Source organism: Hipposideros armiger, unplaced genomic scaffold (genome assembly GCF_001890085.2).
Source record: "Hipposideros armiger isolate ML-2016 unplaced genomic scaffold, ASM189008v1 scaffold_610, whole genome shotgun sequence".
Taxonomy (NCBI): domain Eukaryota; kingdom Metazoa; phylum Chordata; class Mammalia; order Chiroptera; family Hipposideridae; genus Hipposideros; species Hipposideros armiger.
The window spans coordinates 494,104-516,408 of NW_017731960.1; the positions used below are offsets into that span (position 1 = coordinate 494,104).

Genomic DNA, 22,305 nt, shown 5'->3' on the forward strand with positions numbered 1-22,305 from the left:
GTGCCAACTTGGGCCAGTGAAGCAACGTCCTCCACAACTAGACTGAAGAACAAAACAACAGCAACTTGTCTGTTCCCCTTCCCCCAATTCCCTAGCGCTGTTCCCATCCCCTCAATTCCCCAATAAAAATCTTAAAAAAGAATTCTTATAGTGAGAAACTTGACCTAATCCTACCTAGAACTTTTCATTTTTTTTGACATTAGCAATTTGGACATATTTATTGTATCTGATAAGGCAATATACTATTAAGCCTATTTTTATTATAGCAAAGTCACAATAAAGTTACCCGTATGAGTTCCAGGATCACATCTACAGAAAGCAATACATTAATCAGTAAGTATAAATAAATCATTCAACTGATCATGCCTGTAATTCATAAGATAAGCTGATTCTGCTATTCTTTAAGATGAAAAGAAATTAAGACAAATGGTCTCTTATTACCTCAAGAGTCTTTGAGGTCATAAACTCTGTGTCAGATCCTGAGGAACCCTGATCGGCTGTTACCAAGCAAGCATTTGAGCTACAAGTAACTGGAGAAGCAGCAGCCTAGACACAGGAAGATATAAAACACTGTGAAAGGCACATTTTGTTCACTTGGTATTTCTTGGGCTGTGGGCTTTCTAATATGCTACTCTTAGTGAGCACTGACTAGTGACAAACACTATGCTAAACACATCACACATATTAACATACTTAATCCTAATAAGAACCCTGTAAGGTACATTCAGCTATCCCCATTGTACTGACAATCAGAAAGAGGCAAAGGAAGGTAAAGTCATTTACCCGAGATCATTCTAAAATGAAGTGGCAGAGCTGAGATTCAAACCCAAGTCAGCTACAGTGCCTTTCCAGGCAGAGCCACCAAAGCTACACATCTAATCCCATTTTCACTTATCAAGATTCTTGGCCCTGGAAAACTAGGGCTAGATTTTCAGTCTGGCACTCTGTAGCAGTTCAGTGGAAGATGAGCTCAGGGCACATTTAACTCGTACGCACAGCTCTGCCAGGGATCGTAGTAGCTATGCTTTCGCTCTAAGTGTGCTGAGTATCTTAAAGAGGTAGGTAGAGTTATAAAAAAGGATAAGCTCTATATAAATCACAATGGCACCAAAACTCTAACCAAAAACTAAAGCTAGTAATATTTGTAAAATAAAAATCTGGAGAAAGTACAGTAGGAACTAAAGCTGTTACAACTGTAATCAATACAAAACTGAGTGGGCAGGAATTTTATAGTATAACAGGTAGTAGCTATAACATAGAAAGACCCATAAAAATCTAGCAGTCACAAGGTCTAAAGTATCAGCGAATCCACTCCTTTTATGTAAATGCTTTGATGTGGTTCTCAGCAGCCCAAGTAATAGGTGAATTGGAAACTAACTAATGGTAATCAAATATCTGACCAGTTACGCTGCAGTGATCTTCTAGAAGGGGTTATCATGATATATACCACTTCTTGGGAAGGAGATGGGGACCAAATTTAAAAAAGGTCTTGTGGAAAACAATTGTTGATATCCTTTAGGAGATTTTATAGAACTAAATATATAGGTATAATTTAGATCTGACCAAAATATTAGCACTATTATAAGATTGGATTGTTTCTAAAACCAGGCCTTTCTTCTGGCCTTCTCATTAAAATAATAAGACAATGACCAAAATAAGTAGGACTGGCTGCTGTAGGGACATAACTAATTCTCTAGCTACAGAAAGATTCACAGATGCCAAAGTTAAGGCAACTCAAGCCACCTGATAAACTTTAAAGACTTGAATTTTAGTTAAAAGGTTAACTTAACAAAAAAGATAAAGACACATTCTTTACACTAGTATTTATTTAGAAATTATGGCAGTTCTTCATTCCAAATTATTGCTCTTTAAGTAAACCAGCTGGAGATACTTTTACATATTGGGGAGTAAAAATGATGTTGGAGACCAATGGTTCCCAAAAAACGGATGTGCAAATTCACCCAGGGAGCTTATTAAAAATACAGTTGACTCGGTAACACCCCTAGAAATTCTGATCTAATAGGTCTAAGGTGATATCTAAGAATATGTATTTTTTATTAAAGTGACCAAATGATTCTGATGCAGCCATCCTACAGGCCTGCCCCTGAGAACTAATAAACTAGACCAGACCAGTGGCTTTTCAAAAAGAATTTTGATTTGTCAGTTGAAAGTCTCACATAGAACCCTAATGGCTAGAACAGAGAAAATGGATCTCTTTAGTTATAGCAGTGAGTGGGGTGAAGGACCTTGCTCAACAAATACATTTTGAAAATTGAGCCACGCCTTATCAAACTAAATATAAACCACTGTAAACAAATAGTATTTACTGAGAAGTTTTTGGAAGGGAAGGCAACAACTGTTGAACCACCTGGTCAAAATACTTAACCTACTGTCAAAGCAGCTACTGTCAAGAAAATTGCCATTAAGGTTTTCAGACAGATCCTAAGAAAGTTTTTTTAAAAGGTAATGACTAGAAAACTAAAAAACCTTGAACTTAACTGTTAATGGAAATGCAATGTCGCATTTAGAGAGCTCAGTCAGTGATCTGGTCCCTTTATATCTCTAAGTGCATTTTGTTAAAATTTGTTCCTCAGAATGTCAACTATGATGTGTGTGGGGGAAGGGGAGGGCTGGCTAACGATGGGTTAAATTAAATTAGTTTCTTTCTTTAGACCCTTTACTATGCTGATATACTCTTTCCTTACTCAAGTCAACTGGCCTTCTCTATTATAATATGTCTTCCCCATGGTCGTTAGGGAATGTTTTGAGGACTGGTTGTACTTAATCTAAAAAACTAGACATTTAGAACATTTTCAATAACTTAGGTATATTAGAATCATTAAGTCTGATCATTCTTGCCAAAGCAAGAGTTTCTTCCCTGAATAGCAAAGAAGCATAAATGAAAGATTAATTTGGAGAAGTTACCTGTAATGGCTCTTGAAGAAAATCACTTTGACTGGATAGGTTTTGTTCTGTAGACGCTGCAGAGAGTGAAATCAATAGTAAGCTACTAAAAGAGGAGAAACATTTATACATATCAACTGGGTGGGAAATGAAGTTTACACTTCACACACACACACAAAAAAAGCAGTAGCTGCAACGACTAAATCTCAAGTCCATCAAGAACTTGCCATTAGAGCTCTAAAAAGAATCAGAGAGGACTGTAGAAGAATAGGATACCAGTTCCATCTGCAATACCTAATAACACTTGAAGGTAAAACAAGCAAAAGCAGCATTTCAAGGCTTCCAAAAGAACAGAAATAGGACCTTTAAAAATAACTAGTAATAGTAATCTGGAAGACAAAATCTGAGCTATCATGAATAGTAATTAACTGATACACTTAAATTTCAAGTTTCAGAGTAAGTCTTAGCTGGATCATCTGTCTCCGTTTTTTTTCTTCTTTCCCTCTTTGAACATGTATATTAATATACTTCTCAATTACATAGTTTCAGTTTGGTTTCTTCTTCTTAGTGTCTATTGCTTTTGTTAATTACTCTCTTTATTCTCCTTACTTCGCCCAGGAATTACTGTATAATCTTCTAGCTGGCATATGCTGCTTGTATACAGCTGGACTATGACTGATTACATCACCCCACCCCTGAGATAAAGCTAGTACAGAGCAAACAGCTTAAGTTTGAAGTATCAGACCAGATTCAAATCTAGGCTCAGTCATTAATCACTATGATCCTCGGTATACTAAGCATCGCTGAGGTAATTCCACTCATAGACAAGATCCAAAAGTCTCAACACAAAATTTATAGAGTTGAAACGAGTCAAGTTCTAGCTAGAATTCACTTCATGAACATAAAAATTGCAAAAACTTTCACCCATCTGGAGACTTTCTCTAAACTCAAACAGGTCAGTTAAGTACACTACTATCCTAATGGTAATTTACCCATATTTAACTCTGATAACATATGGATACATGTAGAATAAATTAACACATAGACATAGTTTAACCCTTAAGCTATCTGGAGTCAAATCACTTGTAAGAGAAACAATTGCTAGACAGCTGTTTGTTGTAAGTCATAAGCATGATTACACACCTACTGGGCTACCCGGAGCAGCTGAAGGCGGCTGTGACGATGGAATTGCACTTGAAGGTTTGTCAAAATCCAGGATCGATTCCTAAAGCCGAGAGTTTGGACAATGAGCAAAAACAAAGATTACTCATTTCAAAGCTATTACCATTATTTATGATGTTGTCCATAGCTTATTAGAGATAGGAGTCTAGCTAATAACTATCCCAAGAGGTTAATAACTTAGTCTTTAAAAAAGCAGAAATTAAGAGTTTAAAAAAAAAACCTAAAATAACAGTCAAATCATAAGGTTGTGTCAAGTGTTAAAACTATAATAGTAACCCTAAGGCATAACTGAGAAAAGCAAACTCCTGACTTGAGGTCTTAAACATAAGCATTAATCCTAGAGTACACTGAACCGTAATTTTTATTATACCCAACCAATGAGAAGGTCTAATTATTTCAACCACTAAACTAGCTCATGCTATTAAACACTTGCATGATGAAATGTCATTCTCTTCTCCCATCTGCCTACCTTAGTTCTTCCAAAAACGTTCCCAACATTTTAAGTACTTAAGCTACACACTTGTAGTGATCATTTTAGTTCTTTTATTTCTCTTCAAATAATCTGTAGGGGTAAGCAATGCCCTCATTTTATAAATAAGTGGAGGGTTGGAAGCTGAATAACTTACCACAGATTATACAGCTGTTAAATGGCAGACGTGGGATTTAAATGTGGGCTAATTCTGAAGCTCAAAATCTTTTCATTACACAAAAATATCTTCTTCATCTACTTCATCCCTCAGTAATAGTCCACTATTCTGAAATTCTGTTAAGAGTCTGTATGGCACAATTTAACATTTAGCTTCTGACTTAACACAAGTTCATGATCTTGCACAATTGGAATAAAAACTCCTTAAAGACGATAACTGTCTTCTGATATTCTGTACACAATGGCACCTACCAGAATATCAAGCATAGCATAGGTTCTCATAATCTGAGTGGAAACAACTGATGATCTAAAGCAGTAATAATATTTGAGCACTTTAATCTTTTTACATGCTTAATTCATTTTATTACAACAAACAGGAATAGGAAATATTATCCTAATTTTTCAAAAGCACCTAAGGGAGAGATACACAACTTGCCCAAACTCTCATAGCTAGGAAGTGGCAGAGCCAGGACTCGTGCTTCTTCTGAACATCAGAATCTGTGCCCTTAACAGCTTCAATACAATGCTTCAGAACAGAAGCTAGTAACCCCGTGAATATAATTTAAGATTTATTTAATAATGACGCATACTTGCATAAAGTTATAAGTTCCTTGAATCTGGGTCATCAAATCCTGCAGTTTTTCTTTTCTCAATACTGGATCCTTTGGAAGGGCAGAGAAAGAACCTACAGGCTGATGCATAGGCTTAGGCACCTACAAGATAAGCCCATCATGTAGTAAGAGTAAAATTCAAGTCCAATCGCCTAATTCAGGACACTGAGCTTGTCACCACCTCTTAATGAAATCCACATACACAGCAATGCTCATTTATCAGATTTATCTCAAGTAAAGGATTTCCACATAAATGCATTTTTTTCTAAATTTAAGCAAACTTTAAACACTTTTTCCCCCTTCAGAACAACTTGAATGGAAATCTTTCTAAAGTATCCTCTTTTTTAAGGGAAGACCCAGAATAACAGGACTTCCTTGATAGGAAGTTCCTTCATTACAGACATCAGTTACCATCTGTCCTCTTGGGTAAGATGCCACTGACTACAAGACATACCAACGATTTTTTTTTCTATGGAAAAAAATTACTACTACCATATTAAATATGTATCCTATTTTTGAGATGTATCTGATTTCAGAAACATTCAGATGTAAGAATGTATACATATACAGTAATACCTTGGTTTGTGAGCATAGTTCCAGAAACAAACTACTCTTACTGCAAGACATCACTCATTAACCACATTAAAATGTACTGGAAATGTTTGCTCGTCTTGCAGAACACTTGCAAACCACATTAGTCGCAATCCAAGGTTTTACTGTACATCCTAGAATTGAGGAAAAACACTATTGAATTTTTTTATAAAGTAAGTACACTTCAAGGGGCTATTGGTGTTTATAAGTTGGTTAGCACTCCTGCTAAATTGCTTCAGATTGCTGCACACCCTGAATTAGACCTAATGTTTATAGTTACTTCTTACAGCTGTCAGCGTGCCTCTCCCTACCAGCACCTCTTCTCCACCTTTTAATTCATTTGGAAATCACACAGCTAAGTTTGTCAAAAGTGTCATATAAGAGTTAACAGACCCTATGCAAATATATGAAAGGCTCTTTTAGGAGACAAGTACAAGCTTTAGAGATTAACCTAGTCTTTTGGCTCTGAACTCTATTTTGCCCTTGCCTGTACTTACTCATGTTCCAGGCAGCTGAGACTGCAAGACAGAGAGACAGATGCTGTATTATACAGAGAAGTGTTCTCTGTCATTGAAAGACCTTGCAACTTCAATATAATGCTGTCTGTGCCATAAAAGCAAATTAAATATGAGTTCTGACCTTTCCAACTAAGCACCCCGGGCTTCAAATTATTCAACAAATCGTACGGTGTCAATATTCTGGCATGGCAATGGCTTGGCATTGTTACACCTAGTGCAACTTTAAATTGGGTTGGTTTTTTTTAAAAAACAGCTTTACTGAGGTATAAAATTGAGGTTTTTAAAATGTTTCTCAAAATAGTTGATATAGTACAATTACTTTTGGATGATATCTGGTTAATGAAATAAAGCTATTAATCTTCTGTAAGGTCAGGAAGAAGCTAAAATTAATATTAGCACTTGAGGAAACGAGGAAGAAAGGACAGCAAAGGGAGACAGGTAACTCTAAAATTCTCTTCCCGTTAGGTAGACTGAGGTAGGGTAATTTATTTATAAAATGCAATGTTTTGATTTTCCCAAGCAAAATGTTTTTCACACTGTTAGAGGACTAAAGGTTTATCAGAAAACCTTTGGCTAAAATGGCTTGGAAGTGCCAGGAACTAAACAGAAATGGAGAACACTGGGAGGATAAAAAGTTCACATTGCTCAGCCAAGTGGTAACAAGTTTGCATTTAAACAGTGGTACATGGAGTATAATTTAATAAAAGGCAACACTAACTAGCATTGTACAAGCATTATTCGTTATAAGCCTTCTTATCTTCCTGAAATAGGTTATCATTAACAGAATAAGGCCTTACAATTGAACTAAATATCATACTCCAAAGCCTAATTCCAGAATATTTAATACCTATAGTTTCCATATCCAGAAAATTCTTATTTTGAAACAGAAATGGAGAACTAATTCAGGTCCTTCCCCAGCTGCTGGAATATTTGCAACCACCATGTCTTCTTCAAAGAGTACCAGCTAATGAGTGACTACAAGTGAGTGAAAGAGAAGAGAATCCAGAAAAGTGTAACTTCTGTCAGAAAAAGTCACCCACGCGCCAAGTGGAAGAAAACAACTGAACTATAGTATAACAAGTCTCCTACCCTGTGACATGCATGTACATTTCTCACTTGTGCACACTGTTGTCTTGTCTCAGCTACCCACTTTTTTGATGTCATAGCATGTCATTAAAGTTTTGGCATTAACAGTCTTTTCTCACTGTGGAAACTGAATCTCAGGTCAGGCTCCAAAGACAGACTGGGTCTACTTCCAATTTTCAAGGGGAAACAATAAATTATGCATTGTAGAGTTAAGTGAAATACTGTATACATTAATATAACATGGGTTTTGTTGATTTTTTTTTAAGAAAACTAAAAAGTTATCATTACCACAACTTCTTATTTAAGCCAACACAGACAGAAGCAGACTGATACAGATCAACTCACATCTTTGGGTTCTGTGTTAAACTTCCTGGGTAGCAGCTGGTCATTTGGTAGGAGGCTTGCTGCAGCTACCCCCCAGGACTTTGGAGAAACCTGTGGCTGTGGTGCTAAAGAGTGTTTCTGATTCTCAACATTGTTTTCCCAGGATTTGGAAGCATCTGGCTGTCTTGAATCCTGCTCTTTATCCAGGGGAGTGGTCCACGATTTGGAGACATCCTGTTCACTCTGCAGAGAAGGTGTCCAAGACTTTGGGGTTTGCTTCTTTGGATCCTGTTCTTTCTGCCGCTGAACTGGCCAAGGCTTTGGTGTCTCCTGTTTTTTCGGTTTCTCTTGAATGTATCCTACTTTGGATTTAGAAGCATCTTGCTTCCACTGGCCAGGAGTTGGCTTGGGTTTGGAGACGTCCTGCTGATTCTGTACTTCCTGCAGAGTGCATCTGAGCTTCGGAATCTCTTGTTTCCTCTGTTCTAAGGAAACGGAAGGCTTTGCTAGCTCCTGGTGCTTAGCAGGAGACTCCCAGGACTTGAAGGATTCCTGTTCCTTCTCCTCACCATCTGGTTCAGTAAGCAGATCCCAACATTTGGGGAGATTTGGTTTTCTTCCATAATCTGCTTCCCAAGGTTGCTCTTCATCTTGTTTGCTTGAATAATCTACTTCTGTCATGTACCGTCTGTTAAGAAACTAGACCAGAGAAAAAGTGTGCTTGAGTCACAAAATTTGCAGAAGACCTTGAGGGGAATACTGAAATCTATTATTGGGTTGTTGGAAAAGTCATGACATATTTTTTATGTTTTTCATTGCAAAAATGCGTCATGACTTTTCTGACAACCCAATAGTATTCCCATGTCCACTGGTCTGAGCCATCGAGCTAACAGAAGACTTCTGTCCTTATCCTACTTGAAAAGACTGTCCTACTTTTTTGTCCACTCCTTCTCCTTCAATTAACAGAAACACAAACTTTGATATTTCAAAAGTTGCGATCTATATTTGACTGGTAGAGGCAGAATAATCTTGATAAAAGAGCCTGAATTCAGCAAAGATGGCACCATGATGTGCAGCTCTTAGCAGTCTTAGGTGAGTCAAATACAGATTGCTACTTTTGAAGTAGCGAAGTTTGTATTTCTGACTACCCACCTGACTCAATTAAACATTAAGATAGTTCAACTACACAAAGGTATATTGTTTAACCTTCTGCCTATGTGTCCTGAGTTACCAGCTTTTTTTTAAAATTTCCATTATGCTATATCAAACAATACTGTGATTTTGCCTCTTCCATTCTTTTCAGCCTCTATGAATTTCATCGTCATTTCAGAAAAAGAACAGATACCCTCTTCTATTACTAATGTGAGTAAATTTTGGAAAGAGCAAAATCCAGCCCATCTTTATGTTCTAACACAAGGGCCCAAAACAACAATAACAGCTAATGTGAGCAGCTATTGTGTGCCAGGCTGAACTCTAAGTGATTCAGAATTTATCTCCTTTACTCCCCACAAGAACCACACAAGGCGGGCATTATTACCCCCACCTTATGTATGAGGATAACAGACACAGCTGGGCTACATATCTTGCCCCAAGTCACTAAGCTAGTAAGGTGCAGAGCCAGGATCCAAGCTTAAGTGGTCTAGGACCAGAGTACCGACTCCTAACCACAACACTATACACAAGTCTCAAAACCCAAAACCAGCAAATTACCTTTCAGCACCTTACCTCTTGTGGTTGTATCTCTGGCTGTGCATGTTCCATAAGAGACTCTGGGAAGATAAATGGAATATTGAATGAATACTAGGTAAACTGTACATTTTCAGACTGATTACAACTATAATTTATTCCAGCAACATATTTCAGAAGAATAACAGAAAAAGAATAGTACAATTATATTCATAGCAGGAGCCATTCTCACTGTTGCTTGCTGGTCAAAAGCATATGGTCTGAGACTAGTTGAAGCTCCTAGCTCTCTTCATATAAGATACTTTTTAAAAGTCAAGTTGCAGTTAAAAACTGATTTCTGATTGAAAACAAGACTACCTCTTCTTGCCCACAAACTCGGCTTCTTTCAAATTGGAATTACAGTCCCAATCCTATGGGGTAAAAATTAGTCATCTCAGCTGGAAATACAGCTCTTAGAGGCCTCCTACAGCCAGTTTTAAGTCGGGAGGAGGTGAAGGGAGTGAAGATACTGAAGCACTGGACTTAGTATTAAAAACGAAGAGGAAATGAATAGGAGATATAACTTGAATCTTGCTAGTGGCTACCAGAACCCAGCCTGGACTACCTCTTTACAAGTTATATTTCTTAAATAAATCCAGCCTCAACAAACTAAACTAAAAGTGTCATTTACTCAAAGTATTTCTTCCCCAAGAAAAGTGGAATTTTGAAGAGTATATTTCCTTTACTGGAAATATATTTACTTTTGCAATTTTTTCCCCTGCATCAGTATGTTAATCTTAGATTATTTACATTCTTGTTCTACTGCAGTATTGGATTCTACTATAACTTACATCTTAAACAATTTTAAATGTAAGTATCCTACTAGTAGTTTTACAAAGAGGCTCATTCAAACTCCATAAATGCCTCATTTTAACAGTGTACAGTACTCTCTTGTAACAAAGTATATAACCTAATGTTTCTGTTAAGGTTCACTTTTAATTCAAGATAAATCGTGGTAATAAAGCCTAGAGATGTTTTTTAAACATAGGCTTATCCTGCAGCAAGTAAAGATTTCCATGCATGTAGAAACTAACAAATTAAAATAAGGCAATCATTTCACATTGATTTGACTCATTTTGTGAGGTGATAAAAATGCAGCCACTATAAAGAATTTCAGATATCACCACAAACCTGGCTCTTCGACAGATTCATTCTTCAATAACTGTTTTTTCTTCTCTGATTTTATTAGAATTTCTTCCTCCAATAATAATTCTTTTTCCTTAGTATGTTTTGGAACTGGGATACTTTCAAAATAGCCTGAGTTCAGCAATTTAGACAGCAGATCCTTCACATGTTTGTCTAAGAAAGAGTGATTAAGACTTAGTTATCATATAACCCAATAGTTCACAGAAAATTATTTGGAACAGAAATCCTAATATAATTTTATCCCAATTATAGTATATCATTATAACATTCTATATTAGAGGGGATTCAAAGAGTTGGCCAATACCATGAAAAGTAAATATGCACTCCATCTTTATATCATGCTGAATCAGTATAAATTTTAAAGATCAGAATCCCAAAGTTTAGCAAGTCACTTAAGTTTCTCTGGGCTTCCATTTCCACTATTTAAAAAATGACTAAAAATCAGAGACCCTAATCAAAGCCTCTAATATGCTCCCTGAGCTGAGAGAAAAGGCTTATTTTCCATATGCTCCAAAGACATCACAACTAGCAATTAATCTATCTTCCCCAAGTAATTAAGGCTTTAGAGAAGTCAAAGTTCCCCAAACATAGCCATTAGAACACCCTATCTTGGATAATCTCAAGGATTTTTAAACTATAAAATCCATGATTAAGACTTTACTCTTCACCTGAAACTAATAAAAACAAATTGCTAGGTAATAATAATAAAAAAAGACTTTACTCTTGAGTTCTATTTTATGTCACTCCTAGCATATCACTCTTTGATGATCAAGAAAAAGCTTGAAAGAATATTAAAGTCAGTGCTCCATAATTAGGTCTAAAGCCGATTTCATTTTTAACATCCACTAAAAATATAATTCCCCAATTAAGCAGAGTTCCCATACTTAATTTAGGTCTATTATTCTTTTCATAGGAGTACTATGACATAGATTTTGTCTTTTTTTAAGAAAATAAACTTTGAGGTATAATTTACAAACCACAAAATTCACCCATACAACACAGCATAGTTGTATTATTGTTGGTGTTACTTCCACCAGAACAATGATATAGACCATTTTCATCAGCTCAAAAAGATGTGTGTCCCTTCATTCTGATTATGTCTTGTCTAGAATTTCATGTAAATGGAATCAAACAAAATGTACTCATTTTTTGTCTAGCTTCTTTCACTCAGCCTAATTATTCTAAGATCCATCCATGTCATTGAATGGATGGATCCTTCATTCCGTTTTTTTAATTGCTGAGTAGATTTCACTGTATGGATATACTACGTTTTGTTTATCAATTATCAGTTGATGTACATTTGGGCTGTGTTCAGTTTGGGGCTATTATGAATAACGGTGGTATGAACATTCATGTATAAATATTTATGTGAACATACATTTTCAATTCTCTTGGGTATTAGAAGTATAATTGCTTGGTCATCTAGTAAGTGTACACTTAATTTCATAAGCAACTGACAAACTGTTTTCCAAAATATTTGCATCATTTTGCATTTGAACCAAGAGATAAATTTCCGTGATTTAAACTTGAAAGGACGTAGAAATTTTGAGATTGTTACACATACTTAGCTATTTTTAAACAGGAAGCAATCACTATTAACAAAAAGTAACTTCAAGTGAGTTTTCATTATCCTAAGCTAGTACACAAAACTATGTCTGGCCATTTGTAGTTGGTTATTTGACCAAAGTCTACTTAGGAAGCCAAAGGAACTCTTTCTCTCCAGCTCATTTCCAGATCAACTGACAACAATGCTTCAACATGTAGCCAAGCCATTTCTTAGGCAGATCTGGTCGATAAGCCTTGATACTAGCAATACGTGGATGTAAGATTCTTAAATAGAACAGGTACAACTATGCAGAATAGAGAACTGGACCCCCAAATGGTCAAGCTAGTGTTGAAGCTAGCTCTGGTTCCTAAATCATAGTGACTTTCCACTTCACAACTCTCCCTAGGTTCCATTTTAATGAGGGCAGTTATATAACAGGTGTTTTTAATAGAACTAAACAAAGAGATCATTCTCTCAATGAATATAGTATTGTCAGACATGTAAGTTCCAATGCACTGACACAGTTTCAGGCCTCAGGATCATTCTAAACTTCCAGACATAAAGTGTAGTATTTACTGCCTAAGTTCAGAGTAGAGAAAACTCACATGTCGTTCCTACCACTGCTTTCTCACTACCTTCCAAAAGGTCCCAAAAGTACAAGGATGACTGCTCCATCTGGTCTTCAACACTGACAAGGAAAAGCAGAACAAAGTGGCGTTAGAGGCATACATATAAATGGATATATACAGTATATAGTATTTTATATATATCATGGTACAATTTATACAATATAACCCATGAACAGTTAAGACACTAAATGTTGTCTTTTTATGCTTTGGAAATTAAAAATTAAAATTTTCTAGAAGATGACTATCCATTTATGGATTTCAAATGTAAGCATTTTTCCTCAAAACAACTAAAATAAATATTTTACAAAAAAACAGCTATTAAGGAATAAACCAAAAAGAGCTTAAAGCTGTCAATGCAGTATCACTTATTATCAAGCATATGTCCTAGATGAAAGAGTGGAATGAAAATATTAAGAACTGCATTTGACTTCAAAGAGAGCAGCTTATTTTTCTAGTTACGTTTCACTTACATTTCACATATTCAAGTAAGCTACACTCCCTGAATCCACTAATGTGAAACAGGAGAAGGAAGACACCAAATAGGTAATGATGATGGAGTAGGTTATCAGAATAGGAATGGAGTAGACTATCAGAATGTGCGCGTGTGTGTGTGTGTGTGTGTGTGTGTGTGTGTGTGTGTGTGTACACGCATGCGCACTTTAGCATGGCTAACAGACACAACACTAATAAACTACGCATATCTAAACACAGCAAAAGCATAGAGATCTGTTCAGTAGCTGATTTATTCCATCAAAACGAAAATAGCAAATGGATAGCTGTAGGAGAAAAAAATTGATTAGCCTTCAATTTGCTGGTTTTGTATTTTAAATTATCAGATTTCTTTCTCAGTATTTATTTAAAGCACACGAAGAACACCAAATAATTCTCACTTCAAAATTTTAATGAAACTGGCCAAGTTCAATTTTGTTTACCTCTACCTACGTACAGCAGTAATTAAGAAGGCAAAGGCTCTCTGTTAATATAACAGTCTGAAATAATTACAAAAAAAAAATTTAATATATATAATTAGTATTATGGTTAATACTTAAGGTTAAAACGTGATGACCAGGCATTTTTTTAAATTAGCATTACAATAAATTATGTTAATGAGGTCATTCAAATTCACTTTCCTCCTAGATAGTCTACCAACCTAATCAGAATCTAGGCTGACCAACATTCTGAATCAAACTAATGTTTTCTTAACTACTAAATAAATATATGTATATATGTATATATATATATATATGTATATATGTGCATATATATATATATGTATATATGTGCATATATATATATATATATATACCCACACACACACACATATATAGAGAGAGAGATACATACACATACACTTGTATATGTATATATGAGGTCTGACAATTAAGTTCGAGAACTGTTGCAACGATGTTGTTAACCTTTTTTTGGTATCAGAGGGATTATTCATTATGAATTTGTACCAACTGGACAAACAGTTAACCAAGTTACTTTTTGGAAGTGCTGAAAAGGCTGCATAAAAAAGTTAGATGACCTGAACTTTTCACCAACAATTCATGGCTCTTGCATCACAACAATGCACCAGCTCACATGGCACTGTCTGTGAGGGAGTTTTTAGCCAGTAAACAAATAATTGTATTGGAACGCCCTCCCTACTCACCTGATCTGGCCCCCAGTGACTTCTTTCTTCACCAGAAGATAAAGGAAATATTGAAAGGAAGACATTTTTATGACAGTCAGGACATCAAGGGTAATACAACAACAGCTCTGATGGCCATTCCAGAAAAAGTTCCAAAATTGCTTTGAAAGCTGGACTAGGCGCTGGTGTTGGTGCATAGCTTCCCAAGGGGATTACTTCAAAGCTGACAGTAGTGATATTCAGCAATGAAGTATGTAACACTTTTTCTAGGACGAGTTCACGAACTTAACTGTCCGATCATGTGTGTGTGTGTGTGTGTGTGTGTGTGTGTGTGTACGGGGTGGTGCCAGAAACATGTATGCAAGTGAGCACTTTGGTCAACTGTTGCTCAAGCAGTAGTTCACCATAATCAGAGGTGTCTGGATGCTGATGGTAACCACTTTGAGCACCTCTTGTAATTGCAGTAGTCAAATGTGACTTGTATTCATCTTTTGTTATCAGTATATATCAAGTATTAAAATTTTAATAGTTTTCCTTTCTTAAAATGTGTATACATTTTTTTGGCACCATATGTATATAACTAAAAAAGCTCAAGTGTTATGTGTTCTATTTCAGGAAAATATTTTCATTAGCTTACCTCAGACTTTCATTTCTTTCAGGGCAGGTCAGTTTTGAAAATTTAATGAGGTAGTCAAGTTCTTTTAAAGGCAAATACACTGCACCATTCAAGCCCTCTTTCAAGTCTTTCTGTACATGTTCCTGTGTCAAGTTCTGTAATACATACTGAACTTGAAGAATAGTGCGAAGTTTTTTCTTCTCAGCTTCAAGTTTTATCATGTGCTCCCTTCTCTGGGCCTTCTTCTGGGCTTTAAGTAGCTGTTAAAACAAATGCTAATTAGGGATGACAACTCTCCACCACCCCAATTAGCAATCTGTAGTCTAAAAATGTCTAATGCCGAAGAGTTGAGATGATAAATTTCATATATATAACACTGACTGTGAAACTGACAAATTCAATTAACCCTGCTTCCTTTTTCAGCTAAAGAAGTCACTGAGTAATAAACTGGCTTGTCTCAGGTAATCAGAGCCAAAGGAGCCCAAATATCTGACACCCAACTCCAGGCTGTATCTAATACCTCTTATATCACCATGATGAATGATAGCTATCATTCATCACTGATGAATATTAATCAGTGATGTCCATATTAATCCCAAGGTTTTACTTTTTCATATTTATGTATCAAGCCATTTTAGAACAAAGATTTTAGTATGTTAATAAGAAAATGCTTCAGTTTAGTTTTGGAGTATTTTTAAATTTCATGTCCCAGGGCAAAAATATATAAACTAAAATGGTCAGTTTTCTACCACCAAAGAGTGGATAAAGCCTAAGGAATTGAAAACGAAACAAAAATAAAATGTCTTACAAATGTAATGCCCAAGAACAACCACAGCAAACAGGTTTGTTTTAAGAGTAAAATTAAGAGATATTTTCATAATTGTCTGTCAGTCTGGATGGGAATGTATCTTCCAATGTTTACCTGACAAAACACATGCAAAATTAGTGAAACATAAATTTTCCCTCAAATAAATATGTGTGTGTATACTGAGCAGCCCTGAGTCTACTCTAAAGCCCAGAACTATAATACCTTAAAGTCTGACATAATCCATGGGTCCCAGATATGGCTTCCCATTTAAAAAAAAAAAAAAGAAACAAAACAATAAAAAGTATCATCTATTTCCACTAAGAAACCTAAAAAGTCTTTTCTTCCCATAGTTGTTTTTCTGATTGTAATGTTTCCATCATATTGGATATCTTCCAAAGTATGAAGATTAAGAAAACAAACCGTTCTATAGACGGGTTAAATTACTTTGACATAGTGTCAGTATTTAAGACTCGACAAAAGAGATGTGTATATTCATAGATCCTAATAGGTGAAGATGTGGGGACAGGGGACTCAGGAAAAAGATTCATTATGGTATTATTAATTCCTTTCTAGGGGGTATGAATGAAAGTTAATACATTCGACTTGTGCTACTACCAGCAATGAGACAATGGGTGAAGACAAAAATTCTGAGAATGAGGAACAGACTGGTGAAGGGTTATGTGAGAAAGGATCTTTTCTTCAGGATGGCAATGGCTCAGAAAAGCTTTTCCAAGACCTCAACGTGGACTTAACACCAATAACACTTATTAAAACCACAGGATTCTCAGTTTTTTCTTGAGAGAAGGAAAGAGTATACAGGTGGCAAGTCTTTAAATAAAAGATGCTTTCGGGAAGTTTCACGATGTGATATGGAAAGGGAATTGATGCTGAGGGCATCTCAGGGCTATATCACATGATTACCTCAGATCTCTCTTTAGCCACCCCCCAAAGTTGGATTAGGTGTTCTTATAGGTTCATGCCACTCTGAACTTCCCCTAGTCAAGTATCTATTACATTAAATGGTTATCTTTTTATTTATCTGCATCTTCCCCTTAGGTTTCAGCTCCATGATGACAGGGACTATATCTCTGCTGTTCACCAATCTATCGTATGCCCAGCATAGAGCCTGACACATGACAGGACCTCAAATATTTGTTGAATCAATCAAGTCTCAAATAAGAAGGCATGTGGAAACTAAGAAGTCAGGTTACAGTTCCTTTTCTTCTTCCAGTTGAGGACTGGCTTGGAAACAAAGGGAAGGTATGATGTATAAACTACTATCAACCAACAGTATTAAATAATAAATTTTATTTTCTGAACCATGACAGAGAATGCTACATCCCCACCAATGATAGCACTCATATCATGAAAATAAAGGGAGATGTGGCTGACCCGAACAGGAAGGCTTCCAACTTTAGTTTGAAGGGAAAGAAGAAAATGTTTCACAATCTGCAAAACTGGCTATCACAGAAAAGTTTTGACAAAAGAAAGACTTTTGGGATCTTGATTCATTAAGGCACACTCCAAAATACTTTAGCACCTCACTTAAAGTAAAACTAAATCCACAATACAAATAAGAAAAAATAATCTCATAGATAACAAAACTTGGTGGAGTTGTGAGCTCCCTCTAGACTATTAACAGTGGAAGGACATGTAAATAGATAGATATCATGTCCACGGTATAAAGAACACAGTTTTTAGGAGTGAAAAGTCATTAGGGCCCTACTTCACTCTACTACTTATTGGCCATGTCACTTTGAAGAAGTTCCTTTTGTTCTGAGCCTCAGATTCCTTCTCTGAAAAAAATTCCTAGATCGCTGTAAAAATCAAGTGGACTTTCATAGGTTCCTGGCACATGCAAAGTGGTTTTGTTTTTGTTTTTGTTTTTGTTTCAAAAAAAAGAAAAAACATCATACATTGAAAAAATAAACACATAAATGGAAAAATAAATTTGATAGGGTAACTTTGAGAAAAGAATGTTAATAAAATTTTTTTAAGTATTATAAAAAGTTTTTTAAGTAAGTATTACAACTATCCAAACAGAGGGAAGATATGAAAAATCTTTTCATAGTGAAATGGACCAAAACTAAATAAACTTAAGATATTAGGAAGGGGAGGGGGTGTGGAGAGTCAATCATACAAGAAAAAAATAGACTTAAAAGTATTATCTAAAATAGCCTAGAAATATTTAACAACTGTGGAATTAACAGAAAGTACAAAAATTAAGTGTTATATGCATTAAGATGAGTTAAAATATGCTTTGGCTGACAAAAAAAGAGCTAATACCGTCTCAGATTTGCATTAACAGAAGTGTCCAGAAAACAGAGGTAGTGGCTCTATACTAGGTTATTTTGGATTTACACACTATGTTTGAGAGTTAATTAAGGCAGACATCCAAAAGAGAGCAACTCGGGACTGTATTACAAGGATTTTGACGGTAGATATCTTCAGCCTAGAAATGATGCTTTGGCTTTTTTGGAGGGTGGGTAAAGAGAGGAAGCCAAAGAAGAGAATTTCAGTTCACCATACAAGAAGAAAATATCCACAACGGAGAAGAGACTATCTTATGAGACATGATCCCCACCCCAGAAATCAATTCATAAAAAAATCTCCTCAACTGTTAGAACATGACCTTTAAAGGGCCTCGTAAGGTGACCAGTTAGCTCAGCTGGTTAGAGCGTGGTGCTGATAACACCAAGGTTGCCGGTTGGATCCCCGCATGGGCCACTGTGAGCTGCGCTCTCCTTAAAAGAATCAACTCTGCCATTGTAGCATGAAAGCAATGTGTAACCAATGACCATGGCTGCTCCCCAACAAATTCAAAATAAGAAAAAGGGCCTTCTAACTAAGATTCTGGAACAGTGAAGAATACCTCATTAATGAATGGTTAAGACTTCATATTAATTCTTGAGTAGATTTGTCAGAGATAAAAGTTTGAATTGTCAACATAGAGAACCTAACAAGCAGTGAGGCCAGACTAATTCTAACATGAATCATAAATCTTCCTGGTAATAACTGCCATGGTCTCAAGAAGAGTCTACCAATTCTGTTTCCTAATATGTTAAACAATGCTAAACTTACACGCCTATAGTATGTAAATTTACAGGCCTATATCCCAAAACAACTTTAATAAATGCATCCATAAAAATAGTTTTTATCCCCTTCTCAGTGATTTCTGTAATTCCACACAGAAGTAAGACACTTAGATAACTAATATTTTATTCACAATGTCTCATACGCAGATACCATTTGTGTTCTCTTGAGGCTCCAGAAATCTGAAAACACTAATTCTGGAATACCTATCCTCAACCCCCATCCACAATAAAATACTGGCAGGAATTAGATGGATGCTAACCAAACACCATTATTAGACCCTGACATTTTCTTCAAGATCAATGGTTACACTGGTTTCAAGAAAAGCAAAAAAACACACTCACCTCTTGGCTCAGTCCTGAAAAGGTTTTCTGAAGCTCCTTGGCAAATTCTAAGTTATGTAGCACTTCTTCATATTTCTCTACTGCTTCCTACCAAACAGGATAAGAAAACATCGATTCTGTGAACTCCTAAGTACAACTATGTCAAAAGAGCACTCCTTAAAAACAAGAGGAGATTTAAGACTTTATGAGTTTAGCCATTTACTATACATATTCAAAAAAGTAGGAAGAGTATTTAGTAGAAATTATATAAAGTTAAATTTAAAAATTCAATTTTTATACTAGAAATCTGAGTAATAATAATAATAATAATAATAATAGGGGCCGGCAGTGGCTTAGTTGGTTAAGAGTTGGCTTAAGAGCGCAGGCTCTGAGCAATGGGGCTGCTGGTTCGATTCCCACATGGGCCAGTGACGCTGTGCCCGAGCTGAGCTGCTGCTGAGCTGCCAACAGGTGGCAGGATGGCTCAGCTGGTGTAACAACAAGATTGCCTGTTCTATGGTGGGTTATGCCCACCCGCAACTAAGACTGAACTCGGCACCTTGAGCTGAGCTGCCACCTGGATGGCTCAGTGGATAGAGCGTGTGCTGTTAACAACAAGGACTCTGGGTTTGACTCCCACATGGGATGGTGGCTACGCCCACCCACAACTAAGACTGAACACAGCACCTTGAGCTTAGAGGCCATGAGCTGCCAATGGGAAGCCAGGTGGCAACTGGCGCCCCCCACAACTAAGGTTGAAGGACAACAACTTGGCTGGTCCCCTTCCCCAATTCCCCAACACTGTTCCCCTCCCCCAATACCCCAATAAAATCTTTTTTTTTAAAGCTATAAAGAAATAATAATAATAATCAATAATAATAATAATAATAATAATAATAATAGAGCTGAGTTCCTATCTACAATATAAAGTCTAAGGTCAGAGACGCTTGTGGGTTTTAAGAGCCCTGAGCCAATAGGATTTTTGTCAATGTTTATTTACTACTCAAATATATTACACATGTAGCAACATGAGAATCAACTTTCAGACATTTATACTATGGTAGGAAAGACTTGTAAACAATTACCTATAACAGACAAAATTAAATAAGATTTTAACAAATATTATAAATTTAAAGGGACAAATTTTTTTTTTAAGGTTTCACACATGAACAAAGTAGATAATTAGAGAAGGAGTGGGTATTTTATGGGACTTACACTAATTCAAATCCATATGGAAGAACAAAGGGCTAATATGAAACAGAACAAGGTAGGGGACATGTCCAACAAAATAAAGATGTATTGTAAAACCTCCATAATTAACATTGTATAGTATTCCACTTCTAGGTATCTGCCCAAAAGAAATGAAAACATATGTCCACATAAAGACTTGTATGCAAACGTATATAGCAGCATTATTCATTATAGCCCCAAATAAAAACAATCCAAATATCCAGCAACTGGTAAACAGATAAACAAAATGTGGTATAACCATACAAAGAAATACTAATCAGCAATAAAAAGAAATAAATTACTGATACATGCTATAACACAAATGAACCTCAAAAACATAATGCCAAGTCAAAAAAGCCAGAGGCAAGAAGACTTTATATGAAATATCCAGAAAAGACAAATTTATAGAAATCAAAAGCAAGTAAGGGCACAAACTGTAACTGGGAGGGGTTATGAAAATGTTCTAAAACTGGATTGTTATGATAGCTGCACAACTCTACAAATTTACCACAACTCATGGAATTCTACACTTACAATGGGTTAATTTTCTTTCATATATGATACCTCAATAAAGCTGTTTTAAACAGCAATCTGATAATACTAAAGAGCAATAGGAACTCCTCGTACGTATTATACTAACAGTATTAGCCTAAACTGGTACAATAACTTTGGAAAACAGTTTGGCATTTTTACCTATGAAGTTCACTATAAGTGTATAACCTGAAAAAACCTTGCACCTGTGTCTCAATAACACATATAACATTGCGCAAAGTAGAATACCAAAAAAATAACTGCAAGCAACTCTAATATCCATTTACAGACTACAAAGAAGAGAAAAGCAAATGAAACAGAGCTACTTGCATCAACATAAAAATCCTAAATGTGAGTAAAAAAAGGCAAACTGCAGAATATATAGTATAACATTTACTATAGATACAAAAAAGCAACTGTAACAGATTTAAGAGCAACAAACAAGTGCTATTAAAATAAAAGCAAGGGAATGAGGGGAAAAAGTTCACGATCAAGTTATAGGAAAGAGAAAGTACTGGGAAGGAGCTTTGACAGCGTTTGTAATGTACTATTTGAGTTAAGTGGTGGGTTCTGATGCTTGCCTTATTATGTATTATAACTTATATGCAACATTTTGTTTGAAACATAGATTTCATAACAAAAAGGTAGAAAGAGGCCTTCCAACTACAGAACCAAGCATGTGCAAATATAACCATAGTACATAAGTCTTCACTTAACATCGTCAATAGGTTCTTAGAAACTGCGACTTTAAGAGCAACAACGTGTAATGAAATGAATTTCCCACAGGTTAATTGATATAAACAAGTTCCTACAGCATATTTCTGACCACAAAAACATCACCAAACGTCTAAATAAAGACGCGAAACACTTCTAATATAAAATACTGAAATAAATGTGAGCTACACATACAATGAAGAAAGATGAATAAAAACAAGTAAGATGATGATTTTCCAACCTGCTTATTCCAGCTCAGGGTCCAGGTGGCTGCAGCCTATCCCGGCAGCTCAGGGTGCCAGGCAGGAACCAACTCTGGCCAGGATGCCCTTGCATTGCAGGGCACACCCACACCCACACCCACTCAGACTGGGACAGTGTGGACATGCCAATTTACTTTACGTGCACATCTCTGGGATGTGAGAGAAACTGAAGTCCCAGAAAAAACC

At 36.0% G+C, this 22,305-nt stretch overlaps 1 protein-coding gene across 1 annotated transcript in view; it reads right to left on the bottom strand.

Moving 5' to 3' along the window:
* Positions 1-22,305, bottom strand: part of CAPRIN2 (caprin family member 2) — a 48,210-nt gene that overhangs the window by 18,020 nt on the left and 7,885 nt on the right. The window contains exons 4-13 of the mRNA XM_019624966.1: positions 19,403-19,489; positions 15,179-15,417; positions 12,885-12,967; positions 10,719-10,886; positions 9,588-9,631; positions 7,884-8,561; positions 5,323-5,445; positions 4,048-4,129; positions 2,926-2,981; positions 442-546 (exon numbers count right to left, since the gene is read on the bottom strand). Coding sequence (XP_019480511.1) covers positions 442-546; positions 2,926-2,981; positions 4,048-4,129; positions 5,323-5,445; positions 7,884-8,561; positions 9,588-9,631; positions 10,719-10,886; positions 12,885-12,967; positions 15,179-15,417; positions 19,403-19,489 — 1,665 coding nt within the window. The remainder of the gene's footprint in view (positions 1-441; positions 547-2,925; positions 2,982-4,047; positions 4,130-5,322; positions 5,446-7,883; positions 8,562-9,587; positions 9,632-10,718; positions 10,887-12,884; positions 12,968-15,178; positions 15,418-19,402; positions 19,490-22,305) is intronic.